Raw genomic sequence first — 21,685 nt, forward strand, 5'->3', positions numbered from 1 at the left:
TTTATTTTTTGGACACTTTAATTGTGCTGGTACACTAATTGCATTGTCATCACTAGGAACTTTAAAAAATGTCTCTGTTTCTACTGCAGTTACTCAGAGAAATTAAAACTGCTTCTAGTCATGTCTCAGAAGTATCCACATAAAATTAATTTTAAAGGCTACATGAAGTTGGTTCCCAGTCACTCATGCCAGTGAAGTGGTTCTCCTGTTAACACCGTATTTTCATCTGTTGGGTTTGATAAGAACTGGTGCCTTTGAATAATGTTGAATGGTTTGATAGGAGATTAATAAAGTTATTAATTCCAGTTTATGCAAATGTTAGGAATCCTGCATGCTACTTGCTCATAACTTTTTCTTTAAAATTTCTTTGGGACTGAAACCTACATATATATTGAAAGAACTGGATATGCCCTTTTTCCTGATCTCCGTTAAATAGCCCAGGTTGGAGTGAGTGAACAGGTGCTTTTAAAATATAGATGCTTAATCTTAACACTGAGTGGGGGGGAAGTGAGAGAGAGGCTGGGAATCTGACCAACGCAATGCAGTTCCCTTCTATAGCAGCAATTCTCAAACTTTAGCAACCCGAAGGCCCACATTTTTATTTAAATTTTTTCAGGGACCCCCAAGCCCCCCACCTATGCTCAGCCCCAGGCCCCGCCCCCACTCCATCCCTTCCGCCAAGGCCCCACCCTCACTCCATCCCCCCTCCCTCCGTCACTTTCTCTCACCCACCCTCACTTTCACCAGCCTGGGGCAGGGGGTTGGGTTAGGGACAGGATGTGGGCTCTGGGAGGGAGTTTGGGTAAGGGATGGGATGTGCGGTACGGGCTCTAGGAGGGAGTTTGGGTGTGAGCTCTGGGCCGGGGGTTGGGGTGTGGGTTCTGGCTGGGTGGCGCTTACCTTGGGCAGCTTCCGAAAGCCACCAGCACATCTATCTGGCAGCGGTTCCTATGCGGGGGTGTTCAAGGGGTTTCCGCGCACTGCCCCTGCCCACAGGCACCGCTCCTGCAGCTCCCATTGGCTGCTATTCCTGGCCAATGGGAGCTGTGGAGTTGGCACTTGGGGTGCAGGCAGTGCACAGAGACACCCCCCCCCCAAAGGGCTGCAGGGATGTGCCGGTCTCTTCTGGGAGCCACGCAGAGCCAGAGCAGGCAGGAAACCTGCCTTAGCCCCGCTGTGCCATTGGACTTTTAGTGCCTAAAATCTCTGTTTTGCTTCAGTAGCCTCTGGGAGATAGAAGGAGGAGGAGAAGGAGTTGAGGGAGGGAGAGGAGTTGATCAGCAGAGCCTGTGGATCCCAGTTTGAGAAACGCTGTTCTATAGGATATTCATAAACAGCCAAGTAACAAGATTTGACTTCGGCACTTATAAGATTTAATAAAAAAAGTTGAATAGAAAGATTAGGGTAGCTACCATGTGGGCAAAATATTTGATTTTTTTTTTTAACGAATTCTTGCTCAGCCAGATGTCATATTTGGACCGTTGATTCAATTCTGTAAATCTTCACAATGACAGAAAATTATGTAGGGGGATTAGTCATCAGATTGCAAGAGAGACAGGCTAACAGCATCCAGTTGGGTGCTGTAATTTAGAATGAGGCATTCAAATGTTTCTAAAAACCACAAGTAGCAGCATCTGTTTCCATGTCAGCATGATGTGCTTTTCTGGTATCTAGTTCTCATCATCTGCATTGCTGAGACGCGTGATGAGAGAGGAGAGACTTCATGCATAGTCTTAGCTTTTTGTTTTGTGTTTCACCTCTCTGCTGCCTCCCCAGTTGCTGGACCAGAAACCAAAACATGAATTACTGGCTGATCATCAGACTGCCCATTCTAATCGCCATTGGGGTGAGTGACCAGGAGCAGATACAGGGATTCAGCATACATGTAATGAGACAGATGGAGAGACCAGAGCAGTCAATGCTGGAGAATATACTTTTGCTTAACAAAGCTATCATACAGCAGCTCTGCTCTTCACATGTAATAATGGGGAGAAAACTACAAGGAGAGTTTGGGAGCCAAAGCCGAGAGATTGCATGGTGGATGAATTAATGGTAGAGACAGAATGTGAGAGTCCGTATGAAAGATGTAATGGTGATGGCCACTGTCCTATAGGAAAACTGGGGAGTTCCTGGTCCTCACTTGAGTTCAGAAACATGATCATGTGAAATCAATTCTGTTTCTGGCAGAAAAAACAATGCCAGACACCTGGCTACAGCAAAATGACAAATTCCATTGTATTTTAAAAAAATGCTAGATTCCTGAGTCACAGAATTGTGGAGACCACAGGGCACCAATTGGGATGAATAGGACCATTTATACTACTCAGAACTCCTGATTCCAGTTGTCTGCAGACTCAGGCAGGCATCACCTCTTTGATTTATGCTCAATTTACCTATTAAAGGTGAACTATCCAATCATAAAAGCTAGAAACAGATTCTGGAGCATGATTCTGTGGCAAGAGCTGAATTCCATAGCAAATTCTGCAGCTGCAGAAACGTGGAATACACAGGGCCCTGTCTATAGACACCTTGACACAATATATGTTCATCCATATGTTTTGTCTTGCAAATATACTTCCTGATGATTATATCAGCTACTTCTTTCTTTTCTCCAGGTGAATTTCCTGATCTTTATCAGAGTTATATGCATCATCATTTCCAAGCTGCAAGCAAATCTGATGTGCAAAACTGATACAAAATGCAGGTAAGTTATTTGGTGATCTAGCACTTGCTGTGTCCTTTGAAAAGGGAGACACAAGCAGGAGTGGCGTGCCATAGGAGATTAAAGATTTCAGGCACTGGGTGGTATGTAGGAGGCATTGCACATAACTATGATAGTCCAGAACAACTGACCACAGATGAAGCCCGCTGGTGGGTACAGAGCTTATGGTAAACCTGCCCTATCAATGCCTTTGTTGTACCTGTTCTATGGATTAAATGGAGGTCTTGGTCTTCTGGGGCTGTCAATCCAGAATTTACCATGAGCACTGAAACAAAAAATCCATTAGGCAATTATTTTTAAGAAACAGGGAGAAAAACACTGTTGTCCTTGTTTCCATCACTGCTCTTACTTCCCATCTCCACTAGTTACTGTGCTCTCTTATCATGACCTATGTGTCCTAAGTTTTCTGAGCATATTTGTGTGACTCTTTGTCTGGTACAGTATGTGAGGCTTACTGCATGAATTTAATTTTTACCTTGCAGACTTCGTTGCATGTGGACTGTTCGTGGCTCACCTAGACAGCTGTTCACACCACCAACATTCATGGGCATATTCTTCATCCCTTGATTTCTCTGTCTTTGGGGCTTTAAGATCCTTCCCCCAGATGAATCTTGGTCGACACACAAAGTTGTCCCACCTAATGCTGTGCATATTGTGACACTGCATTGGTGCATGACAGCTTGGGTCATCACAATACCCTGTGACCCACTGTCGTCATGTTTTGGTGGAACAGTATGATGCCTTGATTCAAGGGCCCAAAACAAGGACCCACTAGTCTGGATTTGCTCTGGTATGTCACAGACACCTTAACGTAAGACCCTCACCTCCACTTACAGAGGACTCTCTAAATGTTGATATGATGGGTAGCTAAGTCTAGGACCAAGGGAACATTAAAACCTTGCCATTGTTAATCACATTTTGTTCTGTCTGTTATAACAAATTCACCATAGCAATCGCTAATCTCTGCCTGTCTTTGCACATGAAATAATGGCTGTCTAATGGGTATTTGGTGCTCAGCATGGGAGAAGGGGGCTCCTTTTGGAGGGTTGAGAGAGATAAGATGGACGTGGGTCCACTTTATCTCTCGCTATCACAACCTCTGTGACCCTCATGATAGGGAGGTTTATGAATCTTGAACTTTGATACAGTGGAGCCCTCTCTGAGTGGTGGTTGGTTTTGTGGCAACACACCCCAAAAAGCTTCACTATAAGCAGAGTTTCACTCTAACAGGAGAAGACTTGCCTGGCAAAAGATCCTCTCCTTTTCACCCAGAAATACTGAAGTCCTGTAGCCTATCCCTGCAGCTCGAAGGGCATTGACAGTTGTTAGGTGGGAGCCCTGAAAAGTTCCATCTTCACTCCAAGAGCCTAGAAAGATCAGGCTGGCTCCTGTGATGAGAACAAAACTGGAGGCCAGGGATTCCTCTCCACTCTTCTCCAAGAAGTTAGTGGTAACTTCTCCTTTCTGATGTTTCCTGAGGAGGTGGGGAGGGAGTGAAAGGCATTGATGCAGTTCGAAAGGTCTCGAGCTTTTGCTGTGTTCTTTATAGCTGTTGTTTGGTAGTTAAATACACCAATGCTAGGTGCCCTAGAAATGCACTGGATTAGATTCAAAAGTATTTGGAAAGCAATTGAGCCGATCTGTGCTGGTGTCAGGCAGGATAGGTTCTCCTTATCCCTCTCAGTACTTTCTCTCTTGTTGATGGAGATCTTGATGGCACCAAATCCCTTTTCCTGTGTGGAGGAGTTGAGGTTGTTGGGAAACTTCTTGCCTGCCTCAGAGAATTTTATCTTGGGAGACTGGCCCTTTATTCCCCACAAGGGTATTTCTCCCACTTTTGCAAGACCTTCTGAGTAGAGCCATGTTGGGACTCCTTTCTGAACCCATTAGCACTGTTGATATGCCAACCAGAGGGGCTCTGCACAGCCACACGAGGTGCCTCTCCCTTTCCCCCATGAGTGTCCCCAGAGCAAGTTGAGCTTCTGCTATATGAGGAAGCAAGAGGCTGACCCTGGCTTCCTCAGGTGGCAGTGGAGAGCACTAATTGCAAGGCAAGTGTGGCTGCTAGATTTCCTTTTTAAACCACCCTCTCAGCCACTCCATAGAATCCCCTGCCTAGGTCCATTGGTGATCCTGCATCTCCCACTTGCCTGTAAGTGCACACTGATGTAAATAGCTGCTTTGGTTCTCCATCTCTCTGCTTGCATATCACTTTGAAACACAGCATCTAGGGTGCCAAGCTAATCAAGAGCCTGCATTCAGTAGACTTTGAGAGCCTTGAGACTCCATTGGAGCCTCTGCTTCCCATTTACTGGAGGAACAACTTGTATCTTGTCTGCAAATGACAACTCCTCACGAGATGCTGATAACATGTTAGCAGGTTCTCTGGCCCCAGGCAGCCTAGGAATTCCCATCTTAGGGATCTGGCATCTTTCATTACCAGGTTGTGTTGCTCAGTGCCTTACTCCTCTCATCAGTGTTAAGAACCTTTGTTTTGGGAAGCATTCTTCTCCTCCTGTGTATTCATATCTCTGCTCATTGCTCTTGCACTGGGTTTTGCCCTCACTACCCAGGTCCCTGGTCTTTGGAGCTTGCCTTGAAAACATCAGCAATCATTCCCTTTTACTTTACGTTCACGTCTCTCATTTGACAAAGCTCAGTGACTTACAGTTATAGTGCTTTGAAGATGTAATGTGCTATGTAAGTGCTAAGGAATACTCAATAATCCTTTGGCCTTTGCTGGCGCTTTCAGTCCAGTGATCTCGAAGCGCTGTACAGTCAGCACTCCTCTTTATACAGTAATTTATAGTATATTTACTATTCTATAAATATACTATACTATAGTATATTACTTTATACAGTAATTTATAGTATATAGAATTTATAGTATTCTGCATGCCTACAGTGCCTTTGAGCCAGCAATCTGAATGTGCTTTGCAAACATTATTGAATTAATCCTCACAACCCCATATTGTCGTGTGGAAACATCATCCCCCTGCTGTCCATGGGGGAAACTCCAGACACACTGTGGTAAAATAACTTGCCTGAGGTCACCCGATGACTCCGTGAGTCAGAAACAGACTAAGGAGTCCTAACTTCCAGATTTCTGTGCTAAATCAGTAGCCGCTATACTGCCTGCTATGACTTCCCTTTCTTTATTACTTTAGATTGGCCAAGTCTACATTGACTCTGATCCCGCTGCTGGGGACCCATGAGGTCATCTTTGCCTTTGTTACTGATGAGCATGCCAGAGGAACGCTACGCTTTGTGAAGCTCTTTTGTGAACTGTCCTTCAACTCCTTCCAGGTAACACCCAGGAAACACACATTCAGCCCAGTTTGTATGTTAAATGCTGCTGGAAACCAGTTTCTTTCATGGCAGGTACCCTAAATTTCTTTCCTAATTCAGCTCTTGATGTTAGAGGATTATGAACCTAGGAAAAGTAGGGTAGCCAGAGTGCTAAAATCAGGTGGCCAGTCCTGGTCCTGGCATGCCACACTCTCTCCTTTTTAGTGCTTCCTAGATCTCCAGCAGTGATCTGGCCCTTGTATCTGCATGTTAATTTCTGCTTTATGTGCAAAACCTAAAAATAAAAGTTGTCCATGGTCTCCTGGGAAACTATAATGGTGTCACCCAGGGCAAATTATATGGCTTCTACGATGCTTTTTTGGAAATCTGACCCTTGAAAGGCACATCTGTAGGACTATAACTGTGCATGTGGGGAGGTAGTTAAGGAGTATGGATAGAAAGGATATGGGGGATTCTGTAATGATTCTTTTTCAGCTGTTGTCTCACATGACCTCTTTTATAGGAATTTCCCCATTTGTGGTGGGTGACCATTATTCTTATAAACTTCCCACAGGCTTTTCAGCCTGCATTTCAATGTCCCCATGAATTGCTGATGTATGGAGTAATTATAGGTCAGGGAAAGGGGAGAGTTTTAAGGCGCAAGGGTTGGCGGAACCTAAAAACGTTTTTGTCCTGTGGGAGCTGTTTGGGGTCATGTCATCAAGATTTTTCTCAGCAGAGAGGAATAAACTCTCATCCACTTTTCTGTTTCTTCCTCTAACTATGGAGCATTCCATGTTGGAATGAGATTCTCCTCCCCCTGCAGGTTTGACTAGCAAAACTTGGAGCATTTCTGTGGGCTGTTTTTCTGACTGTTGTTCTGTTGTCTTGGTGGATTTCAGGGACTCATGGTGGCAATTCTCTACTGCTTCATCAACAACGAGGTAAGAGACACCAAAGCAGCTCCAGCTTGCCATATCACCATCCACTGCAGAAAAAGAAATCGAAAATGGTCTCGAACTATTAATTGTATCAGTCAGTTCAGGTTTGTTCTAGGGTTCCTGCATACAGTAATGACCCACTGGAGGAAATTAGAGGGTGATTTCTCATCACACAGACTATGGGAAAGGATTCAGGCTGCATAATTCAGGGTTAGCTGCAGGCAGAGTCCTGCGAGTTTCTTTGATTCAACCTTTTCATAGATTCCAAGGCCAAAAGGGACCACTGTGATCATCTAGTCTGAACCCCTGTATAACACAGGCCATAGAACTTCCCCTAAAACAATTCCCAGAGCAGATCTTTTAAAAAAACATCCAGTCTTGGTTTAAAAATTGTCAGTGATGGTGAATCCACCACGACCATTGGTAAATTGTTCCAGTGGTTAATTTCTGTCACTGTTAAAAATGTATGCCTTATTTCCAATCTGAATTTGTCTAGCTTCAACTGCCAGCCATTCGACTGTGTTGTACTTGTCTCTGCTCAGTTGAAGAGCCCATTGTTAAATATTTGTTTCCCATGTAGTTACTTAAAGACTCTAATCAAGTCACCCCTAAACCTTCTCTTTGTTAAGCTACATAGATTGAGCTCTTTGAATCTATAACTATGGATAACATTTTCTAATACTTTAATCATTCTTGTGGCTCTTCTCGGAATTCATCAGTATCTTTCTTGAAGTTGTGGACACCAGAACTGAATGCAGGATTCCAGCAGTGGTTGCACCAGTGCCAAATATAATCTGTCTACACCTACTTGAGATTCCTTTTTACGCATTCAAGGATCACATTAGCCCGTTTGACCAATGTCACACTGGGGAGCTCATGGTCAGCTGATTATCTGCCATGACCCCCAAATCTTTTTCAGTCACTGCTTCCCTGGATAGTGTCTCCCATCCTGTAAGTATGATCTACATTCTTTGTTCCTAGATGTGTAGTTTTACATTTAGACATATTAAAATGCACATTGTTTGCTTGCACCCAGCTCACCAAGCAATCCAGATTGCTCTGCGTCTGTGACCTGTCCTCTTCATTATTTGCAGCTTTCCCAATTTTTGTGTCATCTGCAAACTTTAGCAGTGATGATTTTGTTTTCCTCAACATTATTGAGAAAAATGTTAAATAGCGTAGGGCCAAGAACAAATTCCTGCAGGATCCCCTAGAAATACAACTATTCAATGGTCATTCACCTTTTACAATGACATTTTGAAACTTATCAGTTAGCCTATTTTTAATCCATTTAATATGTGGCTTGTTAACTTTATATCATTCTAGTTTTTTAATCAAAATGTCTTGTGGCACCAAGTCATACACTTTACAGAAGTCTTGATATATTACATTGACACTGTTACTTTTATCAATCATATATTTTTTGATAACATTACAGGTACTGTTTGATGTGATCTCTTTTCCATAACCCCATGTTGCTTGGCATTAATTGTATTACTGTCCTTTAATTTTTTATTAATTGAGTCTCATATCAGCGGTCCCGTTATCTTGCCCAGGATCAATGTCAGTCCGACAGGCCTATAATTATCTGGAGCGTCCTGTTTACCCTTTTTAAATATTGGTACATGAGCTTTCTTCCAGTCTTCTGGAACCCAGTGTTCCAAAACTTATTGAAAGTCAGCATTAATGGTCCAGCATGCTCCTCGGACAGCTCTTTTAAAACTCTTGGATGTAGTTATCTACACCTGCTGATTTTTAAATATCTAACTTTAGTAGCTGCTGTTTAACATCCTCCTGAGCTACTAGTGAAATTGAAACAGTGTTATATGGTATGATCACATTGTGTTTTTCCCCTCAAATACAGAACAGAAATATTTATTGAACACTTCTGCATCATTGTTGATACTTTTCTGCATCATTTTCATCTAGTAATGGACCAATATCATTGTTAGGATTCTTTTTGTTCCTAATATATTTAAGGACTATAAGAAGGATGTTTTTAACAATGCTGACCGTAGATTTCTCCTTGTGTTTCTTTGCTTTCCTTAGCGATTTTCTACAATTCCTAGCTTCTGATTTATTATTCATTACTATCAACTTCCCCTTTCTTCCATTTGTTATATAATGGAAATAAACTGGCCATCAGGAAGTTTAGACTTGAAATTAGATGAAGGTTTCTAACCATCAGAGGAGTAAAGTTCTGAAATAGCCTTCCAAGGGGAGCAGTGAAGGCAAAAGACACATCTGGCTTCAAAACTAAGCTTGATAAATTTATGGAGGGGATGATATGATGGGATAGCCTAATTTTGGCAATTAATTGATCTTTGACAATTAGCAGTAAATATGCTCAATGGCCTGTGATGGGACACTAGATAGGGTGGGATCTGAGTTACAACAGAGAATTCTTTCCTGGGTGTCTGGCTGGTGAGTCTTGCCCACATGCTCAAAGTTTAGCTAATCGCCATATTTGGGGTCAGGAAGGAATTTTCCTTCAGGGCAGATTGGCAGAGGCCCTGGGGTTTTTTTGCCTTCCTCTGCAGCTTGGGACATGGGCCACTTGCTGGAGGATTCTCTGCACCTTGAAGTCTTTAAACCACGAGTTGAGGACTTCAATAGCTCAGACATAGGTCAGAGGTTTCTTACAGGAGTGGGTGGGTGAGATTCTGTGGCCTGCCTTGTGCAGGAGGTCAGACTAGAAGATCATAATGATCCCTTCTGACCTTAAAGTCTCTGAGACCCCCATCAGTTTTCCTTAAACAGTGTCTCTGCTTTATTTTGAGGAATTTGGAAGCAGAACCATTGCCTTTTTGTTCCAAAAACTCAGTTAACGTGCAATTGGTACCTCAGAGAACAACTCTTTTTTAACTAACCCCTCTAGTAGGTTTCTTATCCTCTCTGTGGCCCAGGCACTAGAGGACAACATGACTCATTCAGACACACTAGTCAAAACTAGTCCATTACAGTGGACATGGGATGGCGGGTTTCATGCATGCTAAGCTTCCACATCTGGATGTGCCATATTCTGGTCCCATGCTTCTATTTAAGATATGACAATTAACTGATGTATGAAGGTACTAGGCACAATGGTTTATTTTATGCAGATAGATTTTTATGCTTAACTGCAGTGCATAATCAAAGGTACTGTATAATGTCCTTCAATATCTGGTGTAATGCTGTTTGGAAGGACACGGTCAAGGTATTTTTCATCACTGGCATTTTTCTTTAACTCACTATTGTTGTCAAGAACCTATTGGAAGCGCAAAACTCAGATTAGGGTTTCTATTGAATTTATCCTTTATGATGCAATTCTTGAGCCTGCTGTTTGCTGAAGTAAATAGTTGCTATTTCTTTGCCTTGTGGAATGAACATGTTGAAAATCCAAAGGTCCAAATTCATCCAAGATGTAATACCACTTAAATCAATGGAATTACACAGGGATGAATGTAGCCTCAGATCTTTAAGTGTTTGCAGTCATAAAACAAGGATGGAAAGTTAGCTCCTGGTTTACAATACAAACTTATGTCAGTATAACTACATTGCTCAGGGGTGTGGAAAATCCACATTGTTATACCTACCAAACTCCCTGTGTCGACAATGGACTTCTCCCTTTGACATAGCTACTGCCTCTCAGGGAGGTGCGGTACCTACACCAAGCAAGACGCTCTCCCATCAGCATAGGTAGTCTTCATTAAGCGCTACCGCGGCGCTGTAAGGGTAGACAAGACTGTGGACACTTTGGCTGTGTTTGCATTAGGAAAGTGTATTCATTGCTGACAATGGGTATGTGCAACAGTTGCTGCTGAATTGGTGCTAAAAACTAACTGCAAGTAAGGACAGGGCCAGACCATATTTAGAACAGTTTCAGAACTGCAGATGAGCACTGCTTGGAGCAAGGTAATATAGACTAGGCTTGCTGGTGCTGGCTGCGTAGCATAAACAGGTTTATTTATAGAGATAAGAGTAAGTGCTGTCATTATTTTGCCTATGAAATAATGGTGTGATGGACCAATAAGGTAATTAGGGAGACTATTTGAAGCAATAATAAGGGAGCCTTAAAACCTTGCCAGTGTCCTTCAGTGTGATACGTTATATTTTTTCCTGTCCCAAAATGGGATTATTTCAAGACTTGATTATTTCCTTATTAAATGCCTTTGTTTCCTCCTTTGCTTGTGTAAGGTTCAGACAGAGTTTCGGAAAAGCTGGGAACGCTGGAGACTGGAACACTTTTATGTCCAGAGAGACAGCAGTATGAAACCACTGAAATGTCCAGCCAACAGCCTCAGCAGTGGCGGCACAGTGGGCAGCAGTGTCTATGCTGCCACTTGCCAAGCCACATTCAGCTAGGATTGCTACAGATTGCCCAAACTGAACTGTAGGAGGCACCTGAAGACCCTCAAATACCCAGGCACGCAGCTTAAAAATGTTTGCTGGACCCAGAGACTTAACCTTCTATTGCTCGTTGCTGGAGGCAGCTGGACAAGGCTTTCTAAGGAAAGCAGTCTGCTAATGTAATCAACACATCAGAAGATAAATTGAGCATGTCTAAAGTAAGTTTTAAGAGTTTGTTCCTGTTAATACACGAGGCCTCCAGGTGTCCAAAACTTAAGCAGTGCATTGATCCAGTCACAAACCACAGGGTCAATGGCTTATTATTGTAGGTGGGCGAGCTGAGATCCACTGATTAAATTACAAGAATACAGAACATGACTATTGACAATAAACCATGTTTGTACTTTTACTGGGAAAGGTGAGGCTGATATTCACTATTTTTAGAAAGAGACATTAGTGGAGTTTGAACATATTTCTTTGTGGCACAGTCACTGGGCCACAACAGTTAAATGGAAAGAGCATCCCTAAATCAAGGTTGGAGGTCTGCTTCACTGCTTGATGCGAAGGGGCAAATATGGGGCATTCATAAAGCCTATAACTAGAAACAGTAATGTGCACACTACTGATTATTTTTTTTTAAGCTTCATTTGGAGAAGTATGTTCTTTGTATATCAGGGGCCTATCCTCCCGTTAATGAGTATGGGTTCTTTGGGTTAACGCTGATAGTGTAACACATGAACATTAATCTTTTACACAGCACTCTGCACTGTCAGTTGGCTGCACAAATATTAACATGGATGGAAGTAATGAGTTGCACCTCAGAGTAAGTGGCTGACCGTGGATGTTTTCTGTGGATGGTATGCTCCGTTTCTTGGATGTACAAACATGCAAAAGTTATACTGTGGCCATTACACATCTTGCAAAATTTTCTTCACTTTGAAATAACAGAATTCTTGGAGTTCGCTCGTGTACTCTCTCAATTTCCTTGTCTCTTGCCTTGTTTGTTTTCTTTTGGCATGATGTATCTTCAAGGCTCTTTTCTCATGATGCCAGGAACTAAAATATTGTTCTTTGAGTTTATTTGGTAACTACACTTTTAGCACTGAGGACAGCTCCCTGCTGTACTTTCTCTTCTGTGCTGGAGCTATTTAAATGTATACTCTTAATGAGCCTTTAAAATGTCACCATTTACAATGTTGCAAGATGAAAGGAAATATTTATGTAAACTCAAAAGTTTTTTCTAAAAATGAGTGAATCCAGTCCAGAGGACCACTCAAAGTGCTAATTGCTCTCAACTCCTGCTGAAATCTACAGGAGCTGAGTGTGCTCAGCACTGTGAAGGGCAGAGCCTACATAAGAAGATTAAGAGAAGCTATATACCCCTTGCCCCAGTTGCTTGGGCTAGAGCTACACTACACACTTCAGTATAACTACCTTGCTCAGGCATATCAAACCTCTGAACAACGTATTTATTATAACAACCTTAACCCCCCACCCCTCCTATGTAGACAGCACTATGTCAGCAGCAGATCTTCTCCTGCTGACATAGCTACTGCCTCTTACAGAGGTGGAGTAACTAAGCTGACAGGAGACGTCTCTCCCATCGGCTTAGAGCATCTTCAGCAGAAGTGCTACAGCACTGATGCAGCTCCACCAATGCAAGTTTGTAGTGTAGACCTGCCCTTAATGTGAAAGGACTTACTCCTGTGGTCCTTATTCAGGCAAACTGCCCAGTGAAGTCTGAGAACTTTGTGTAAGGACCAAAGGATCAGGCCTACTGTTTATAGGATTCAAATAGTCTAATGACTTATTTCACACTGTACTACTCGCAAAATACTCTTCCTCTCCCTACATACCACTCTGATTGGTATTTCTCTGTCTCTTTGGGTGTAAATAAGCTTTGGTTGTATTGGTTAAGACCAAAACTTTGACTCCTAGTTACCTTAGAGGCCTGCCTCTCTTCTCATGTTGTTTACTCCTAGTGGAGTTCAGCCAAGGTACTCAACCTAATACCTATCTGGTGTAAATGTCCTGCAGGGCCTTCTCAATCTTTGAGCTAGAGTCACAAGGGGAAAAGTAGTAATAGTAATAGAACCAGCCCCCCATAGTCTTTATTGCAGTGGTTAGAGCTCCTAGGATGCTAGAGACCCAGGTTCAAGTCCACTCTGCCTAATTGTGGAACTGAGTCTCCAACTTCCCAGGAGAGTGCCTTAGCCACTGGGCTACAGAGTCATTTTCTCTTTGGTTCAATGACTATTTATTTAAAAAGTGGAACAGCTTCAACAAGACAAGTTCAGTGGTTCGGGTACTCAGGGTGGGAGACTCAAATTCAAATCTCTACTCCACATCAGGTGGGGGAAATCAACTCTAGGTCTCCCACAGCCCATTAGTAGCCTGGGAGCATGTGGGGTAGCTGGGCTCCCAGCAAGAAGCTGCCAGCGGAGCTGAGAGACCAGGCTTTCAGCTCCCTGCACTGGCCCTCTTAGGCCGATGAAAATGCTCCTGGTGAGGATTTGCAGTGTGCACCACTGCAGTAATTACTGAGGTGGTTGTAAGTCGACCTAATATAGGTTGACTTAAGTTTTTAGGGTAGACATACCCTCTGTCTCTCTGGTTGAAGAGGTTCCACTGTGTATAAATACTCAAATATTCATTGAGCCAGAGAGGAAGAAAAAGTGAGAGAATGAATTTGTAGGTTGGTGGTTGGTTAAGCCATGTTCCTGGCATATAGGAGAGTCTGCTTTAAGACTCTGTTCCAATAAATATTTAATTAATAAAATGAAATGGAACAGCTTCAGCAGGAGAGATTGAGAGAGACCTATCCCAGGATATCCAACAGCCTTGTGGTTAGGACACGTACCTACAATATTGCAGACCTGCATTCAAGTCCTTGCTTCAAATCAATCAGGCAGAACAGGGATTCAGAGCTGGGTCTCCCACCTCCTTGTCCATTGGTCTGTTTTGTATAATGACACACAAATATGCCTGGCAGCCACAACAATGCTTTGAACTGTTGACTCTTTTTTATGCAAGGCCTGAACAACTGGTAGGCATGCACCTAATTTGAGAATCCCACCAGAATTAGGCATGAGCCAGAGTGTCAAGCAGCTCAGCTGTGTCATGATTTTGGGGGGGGGGGGGGTTGCATATGCTCACCGGTAGAAATGTAGGTACTATGGGAATTTAGGCACTTACAAGTTTAGATAGCAGCTGGTTTGTGAATACCATTGGGACCTAAAGTAGCAGTTAGACACCTATGTCCTTTGTGAATCTAGCCCTTAGACTCTGCTTTCTCTCTCCCTCTGCTTGTCTGCAAACCAGAGTCTGTTGAGCTCAGGACACGCTGGAAGGCCCATATATTTGCTTGGACTTTTTCCTGAGGTGGGAGTAGTTCAAGGAAGTGGAGGTCTCTTCTGTGGTGGGTTAGTATGCTAACCACTGGGCTAAAAGTTATAAGTTTGGCTGCTCTTCCTGTTCAGATTCTGAATGGGACCTGATCTGGTAGGCAGCTTCTGGCACATGTACTGAATCAGGCCCTGCATGCGACTAATTTGGCCAGATATTTGCCTGCCTTGGTTTGTAAATTGTTCTGGTGCTTAGCTGGGGAGTTAGGCATCTGGACACCTAGAAGGAAGCAGCAGTATACCCACCCTGAGGCTGAACCTTTTGGTATGTACATGTTAGAAGTTCCTTAGGCACCTAATGAAGGTATGCCAGTGTTTGGTGGCTTGCACTGGAACCAAAACTGGGCCTTAGGCACCTAAGTCTCCCATTTAGGCACTTACCTATGTGAAAGAAATTAGGAAGGGCTAGATTCACAAAGGTATAGTTATTAGCTTACATCATGTGGTAATAGGATATATATAAACCTTTTTTTAAAATCTTATCCAATGTAATTGGTTATTCCTATAAAAGCTCAATAGTATCTTGTGAGCATCAGTGTCAGAAATTAATTATTCACTATCCGTTTTAAATTTGTTGCTTTTCTGTGTTACTGCTCTTGTATTGAAAGGGTAAATAGAAGCACCCACTCTACTTACTGTATACCTCTGTCATGTCCCCTCTTATTTTAATTCTCTGAAAAGTGGGGGATTGTTTAGTTTTGAATCTCTCCTCATATGGAAGGCCCACCGTGCCTTATTTTCATCACCCACTCTAAAAGCCCTGTGAGGAACCTTAGAGACCTAACAAAGGCTCTGGTTCAACAAAGTGCTTGCTTAAGTGCTTCGATAAACAGGAACAGATTGACATGAAGGCCAAAGCTGTAGGATACCAGTGAATGGGCAGCATCACAATAGGTAAAATTCATGATCAGCTGTGCAGTATCTTGCATTTGTCAAAGGGATAATTTACCTACTCTCAGCCATGGCTGGGTTCTAATTTAACTGTTATGTCTCATGATAAAACTTGGCTATTATTATGGACAGCTCAATGAAGACTTGAGCACATTGTACAGAAGCCATTTAAAAAAAAAAAGTTGGGACATTTACAGAGTAGGTAGAAAAATTGTAGTAAAAAATGTTATAATACCATGATCTAATTCAAGAGCTGGTCAGCTGCCTTGAAAAATACATAGCAAAACTGGAAAGGGTCAAGAGATGGGTGAAAGTGATTACAAGCATGCAGAGATTTGTGTTTAGCGCAAAAGGATGACAGACAGTTGGAAGAAATGTGCTTCATCAATTAAGGGTTGAAAGTATCACAGACACTTCTCTTCCTGTTGCCATTAAAGGGAGCACTCCAAAAACCCCAGGAATACCAGAAAGCATGCCTAATACTTTTATGGTAAAACACAAACAAGAAAAATTAATTTTGGAGGAAACTTTCAAGCATCCTCTTATTTGCCATAAAGTAGTAAAGAAAAATACAAGTTCTCTATCCTTCACCTCTTGTGCAGATCATCTTTCAGAGAAAAAAAAAATCACTGCGGTCAGATACATGAAGTTAGTTTTGTGAGAAGCTGCTGGTAAAACAAATTACGATAAAAAAAATCCTGGTTCTCAGTGACCCACTATGTCAAAATATTTAGGCTAATTTATTCAATCCTGCCTTTGGAAAAAATAAACATTTTTCACACAGGGCCTAGAAGACAGTTTTCACACATTTGATCAGCATCTTCAATAAATCCTTTTGCTGTCTGACTGCTAACTATGCTTCAGAATTTGCAGTATCTTTTTAACCTGCATTTGTGAATGTGTATTTTTGTGCCTTGTAGCAACATGCTCACTCACTGTGATAATTTATTTCAAAGTGTTTGGAGCCAGACTTTAAATGCACACATAGCAATTTTAGTGAGTGAAAACTTTGCCTATTTTTGCTGCTACAAAGAGTATGTACTCTTTCATGAATGTTTAAATGTTAATATGTATTTGAATGTGATTTCTTTGCATGTAAAAACAAACAGGCAGCTATAGAAGATGTATATGTAGACCATATATGCCCCCTGTACCCATTAAATGGATGTGTAGTTTCCTTATTTCTCCTTGGAATGTAATTCCCTTGACACATAAATCTGTTGTTACTGGTGTGGTTTGTTTCTTCTGGCTACTTTTTACAGTTCTTGGTGGAATATTTTCAAGGAGACTTAAGTGACAAGTTATGATTCACTCAAAGAAACGGAGAGTTTGTCCTCAAGCAGTCTGCCTAAAAACCATCTTCTACTTCTGTAGTGTTAGCAACTTTCTTGATCACCCTCATAGCAACAGCTACTCCCTTAGAATACCTGGTGAACAGTAGGACCCCCACTAGAATCAGACTGGGCATCTAAATTAGTGTTTTGAACAGATGACTGTCCAAATCAGAAAAGATGTTTTACTGGGTATGTGTTTAATTCTTTCTAAGAGACTGATTAGATTTGCATGAAATTTTAGTGGTACCTCAGTCTTTAATTATCAAAGCAAACCATCTGAAGCTAGAAGGCTAAGCAGTAGCTGGAGAGCTGCATAAAGATCCTCAGTAGATCAAGTATGATTGATATCCTTACTAATATTGTCCTTTCACTTTGATTAAGTCAGTAAGAGCATCTCACTATCTGAAGCACTTCTCTATCTATTCCCTTCCCACTTCATGCTGGTAACTTGGACTGCAAAGTGTCATTTATATATCATCATTACACAAAGGGAATAAATTACAATCACACTAAAAACATTTGATTTTTTTTTATGGGTATGATCCCATCATGATACAATACATTTGAGGAAAACCTACTAACATTAGTCAGTATTGAAAAGCCATGGCACAGGTTAGCGGAGTAAACCCTTCCATGGAGACTTGTACTAGAGAAACCTCTCACAGTTTAAAGTATAGCATCTGCCAGAGGCAAGAACCTCCAACAATTCAAGTTGAATACCCAATGATGATAAAAGTTGTCTGTCCAGCCAGAAACCAAAATGGTTTCTTGGAATAGGAGTTAATTATACATATTCAATAACCAGGACAAAATAGCACTGTATTTTTTCCTGTATTAGAGCTCACCTATCTACAGCTGTGAACAGCTCAATAACTATAAAGAGATCACTGCTCATTAAGTAGGCAGTCTTGGCAGAGTTTGAAGCTCTAATGATTATTTTTCATCTCCTGAAGCCTACATTTTACCTTGAAACCGGAATAACTCTTGGACAGGATTCTAAAGCAGGATAATTATTTTACAATAAATCACATTCCCATAAGGATTAAGTAAGAAGATGGAAAATCAAACCTTACATTACAGGCTGTAAACTTAACTTGGCTGAGTGCAGACTATAACCCATCCTCCATGCAGCATTATAAAGGAGTTTACTGGACCAGTGGGGTGCTGGGCTCAATACCTCTTCTGTTGAAGAGTTTATTCCTTAATCTGCATAATTAGGAATATTATGAGAAAATTATGGATTCCAAGTCAGCTGACTTTCCCTCACCATCTCCAGTTCTCTGCCTCATTTATCACAATCATCTCTTTATAAATGGCAGGACTAGCAGCCTGCCGAAGTGCAATTACAGTGATAAGGGCGAGGAAAAACAGTTATTAATCATACTATTAAAAGCCTCACTAGAGCTAAATAAGATTCTCCAGCAGCTAAACTTACCCCTTGCTGCAAAACTGCGTTCCCAAATTTCAAATTTCATTTAAAAAACAGATTTGGTTTTGGCAGAAAGAACCTTGAAACCATAAACTGAATGTAGCTCAGAGGTGTAAAATACCCTATTCATTACAATCAGGGCCCTGGGGACTCTGCAGTCCTGTAATCTGGAATTTTTCCCCAATATATATATACCACTCAGCATTTTTCCTGGGGAATTTGCTTTGCTGTTGCAGCCAGGTGCCCATACGACATGCCTGCAGCTTCCTCTTGATCTTCAGCTTTCCCCACAACACAGAAGTAACTGGATTATAGTCCATGTTCCCTGCACTGTCCCATAGACTCGAATGCGCTCAGTCCATGAAGAACTGTTGGTTTTGAAGTGCCAGGAGGATACAGTTCACACCTGGCTTGAGGAGTGCGCCTAAGGCAGGGCAGCGAGCAGGGGCAGGACAGGGGAAGCGCAGGCAAAGCAGCCTGGGGCGGCGCCAGCTCCCGGAGCGGGAGGCGCGCCCACAGCTACTGCGAGGCAGGCTGCGCCCCCAGGTCCCTGGCGCCAGCCGCTACCTCCCGGCCGCGGGTCCGTAGTGTAACTCTCGCTCCAGCTGCTCCGCGGTGAGCGTGCCCTGGATGGGCTGGCAGCCCGGGTTGAAGACGGAGTAGGCGCTTCTCTCCCCCGGCCGCCTCTCGCCGGGGCCTCGCGTGCCGGCGTAGAGCCAGTAGAACAGCGACAGGACGAAGCAGGGCAGCCCGAACTGCAGCTCCGCGGCCAGCCCCAGCAGCACCAGCCACAGCAGGAACTTCAGCAGCGCCGTGTGGGCCAGGAGCGCCCGGGCGCCCCACGGGGCGGTGGCTCCAGCAGCCACGTCCCGCGGGGGTCCCGGCCTGCGCGCCGCTTCCTGAGGGGCAAGAGCAGGCGGGGTGTGTGGGGGAGGGGCCCTGCGCCGGGCTGCCCCGCTCCTCCGGAACCCCGCCCCCGCCCCCGGCGGCCTCCCAGACACCGCCCGCCTCGGACCGGCGGCGGGTACGGGGGTCAAGGGTCACCCCGCTGGAGGTCCCCAGGAGCACGAGCCACGGCACGTGGTACCGGCAGCAGCGCTGGGGTCCCGGCGCCACCCCGCGAAGGGCGGCGCGGGGCCGGGCAAGGCTGGGCGCGGGGCCGGGCAAGGCTGGGCCCGAACCCCCTCCCCCCACTCACCTGGGCGGGGCGGTCCCGCGGGCCGAGGGCGGCCTCCGGCCCTGCTCGCTGCTCGCTAGCTGGAGCCGCCACCGCCTTTGCCGGGGCCGCTGTGGGTTGGGGGGCGCGGCGCGCGGCTCGGAACTGCGCCAGCCTCCGCTCCATGGAGACCAACGGCCCCGGCCCGGCCCGGCCCGCGCCGCGGCTGCACGTCCTGACGCAACCGGCCCCTTCGCCCACAGGGCCCCTACGTCACTGAGCGCTCGGGGGAGGAGCCACCCGCCGCCCCGCCCCCAGCCGTAAGGGGCGGAGCTAGGATTCCTCTTCTCCGGCTCATTCACGCTAGGGGGCGGAACCCAGCACCCGAGGGGGAGCCAGGCTCACTCACTGGGGGCCAGGGCCAAGGGCTGTTGCCTCAATCGAGGCCGATTTAAGGCCCAGCCACAGACTGGCAGGGCCCAAGTGCCCTGATGCACAGGGGTGGCGCAGATGAAGGACCCTCCCGAGGGGAGGCGGATGGATGTGAGCAGAGGTGGGGCCCATCCCCTTCTTCTGCAGGGGCCTGGCTGGCACTCAGCCCCACACGTTTGCAAGGGGGACGGGGCACCTGCAGCTCTGATCAGGGTTTGAGTTGAACTAAGCTGTTTGCCAGAGGGCGAGCGCCATGGATTAGGCTCATTCCTTTGATGGGTTTTACAGTTGTTGCCTTTCACTGATAGACCCCGGGCTTTATGGTATGAGACAAGGCATAGGGGAGGTTAGCCAAAGCCTTTCTTTTTGTAAGGACTAACCTTACAAACTTCATTTCAGGGGGAGGGGAGTGGGGATGTTTATACAAATGCCATTTTCTTTTAGTAGTTCTAGTTTTGCTGCATACATTGTTACCCATAAAAATATTAAAATAATTGCGTGTACTTACATTGTTAAAAAGATCATCCTCGCTCTCTCCATCCTCAGTGGTTTCTATTGCCTCACTGTGATACATTCCAATGCTGAACTGTTGAAGCATAGCCTGGTATGGGACAAAAAATTGGAGCATAGGCTATGTCCAGTGGGCAGGCCAGAAAGTTCACAAATTTTGGTGTGTTTTCTTAATTGACAGAGTAGGGATAGAAGGATTCTAAAATGCTAAAGATGCGCATGTACATTGACCCTCCCGTCAATCACTAAAAATACTCCTACAGCCATTTTTAAACTATAACTTTGTGTTCAAGACACCTATAACAAAAAAAAAACCCACCCAAGTAAGCGACCTCCAAATAAAACAATCCTTCGCCTCAAAATATTAAAGCAGCTTTAAACAAACAAAAAAACCAAGCCCAGTTCAACTGGACTTCGTCTTGGAAGAGGGCAGATGCTCATGGGATGCAGCCTTCTGCTCCTCTCCTGCTCCAGTAGGGAACGGAAGGCTTCTTCGACTTCCTCATAGTGCATACCTTCCTCCCAGTGCTCCCACAGATACTGCATCCTTCCAGCCCAGGCCTCCTTAGAAAGAGCGGGGGCATGCAGGGGACATGAATTTCCAAAGGGGCTTAACAAAAAAAAGTTTGGAAACCACCAATCTAATGAGAAGTGCCCCTTAAATGCCTGGAAGTGATCACAGCAAAGGGAGAGAGAAAGACAGTAAGATATAGATGTTAATTTAATAGCAGCTTCCTCTATCCAGTGGATACTGGAACAACTGAAAACAACACTTGTAGTAATAGGTATTAAAGAGAGGCCCTTTAAATACTTCAAAAACAGAGTTTGAAACACAGCTTTTAAGATAGAAAGCAGCGTGTAGGCATGGGCAGCAGGTATAGGCCAGGGGAGGCTAAGCCTCCACAAACAGGATGCAGCGCACCTCCCTTTGGAGGCACACCACTAGCCTGCCACCTTTGGAGCACCACTGCCAAAAAGGCGCCTGTGGCCTTGCCCAAGTTTCGCTCCAAAACCCCGCTCCTGCAGCCCGCTCTTCCCCGGTAGCCCTGCCCACACTGCTCCTCTTCCCACCCCTGTCTGCCTCTTCCCCCCCCGAGGCCCTGCACTCACTCCACCTATTCCCTTATACCCCCCACCCACCCGTGCTTCTTCGCCAATTAACTCCATGGCCCCCTGCTCCCACCTCTTTGCCCCTTGAGAGACAGAGAGGTGTGGATGGTGGGTGGGGGGGGCCAATCGGGGGAGGGAG

At 44.5% G+C, this 21,685-nt stretch overlaps 2 protein-coding genes across 2 annotated transcripts in view; one reads left to right on the forward strand and one right to left on the reverse strand.

The window, feature by feature from the left end:
• GLP1R (glucagon like peptide 1 receptor) overlaps positions 1-17,280 on the forward strand; it is a 102,045-nt gene extending 84,765 nt beyond the window's left edge. Inside the window, exons 9-13 of the mRNA XM_084623759.1 lie at positions 1,777-1,846; positions 2,616-2,704; positions 5,890-6,028; positions 6,913-6,954; positions 11,128-17,280. Coding sequence (XP_084479885.1) covers positions 1,777-1,846; positions 2,616-2,704; positions 5,890-6,028; positions 6,913-6,954; positions 11,128-11,295 — 508 coding nt within the window. The 3' untranslated portion in view covers positions 11,296-17,280. The remainder of the gene's footprint in view (positions 1-1,776; positions 1,847-2,615; positions 2,705-5,889; positions 6,029-6,912; positions 6,955-11,127) is intronic.
• A 143-nt stretch (positions 17,281-17,423) lies between these two features.
• SAYSD1 (SAYSVFN motif domain containing 1) lies at positions 17,424-19,775 on the reverse strand. The gene is made up of 2 exons (XM_084623758.1): positions 19,537-19,775; positions 17,424-19,237 (listed from the first exon to the last, which is right to left on the reverse strand). The coding sequence occupies exons 1-2, from the start codon at positions 19,678-19,680 to the stop codon at positions 18,902-18,904; spliced, it is 480 nt and encodes a 159-aa protein (XP_084479884.1). The 5' UTR covers positions 19,681-19,775; the 3' UTR covers positions 17,424-18,901.
• Between the last annotated feature and the right edge of the window lie 1,910 nt (positions 19,776-21,685).

This window comes from Lepidochelys olivacea (assembly GCF_965140295.1).
Source record: "Lepidochelys olivacea isolate rLepOli2 genome assembly, chromosome: 3".
Taxonomy (NCBI): domain Eukaryota; kingdom Metazoa; phylum Chordata; order Testudines; family Cheloniidae; genus Lepidochelys; species Lepidochelys olivacea.

Bases quoted from the DNA above. Each gene is read 5' to 3' on its own strand.
- SAYSD1 (XM_084623758.1), bottom strand. From the start codon at position 19,680: ATGGAGCGGAGGCTGGCGCAGTTCCGAGCCGCGCGCCGCGCCCCCCAA. The intron at 19,238-19,536 runs GTGAGTGGGGGG...CTTGCCCCTCAG, and splicing joins CGCGGGACCGCCCCGCCCAG to GAAGCGGCGCGCAGGCCGGG.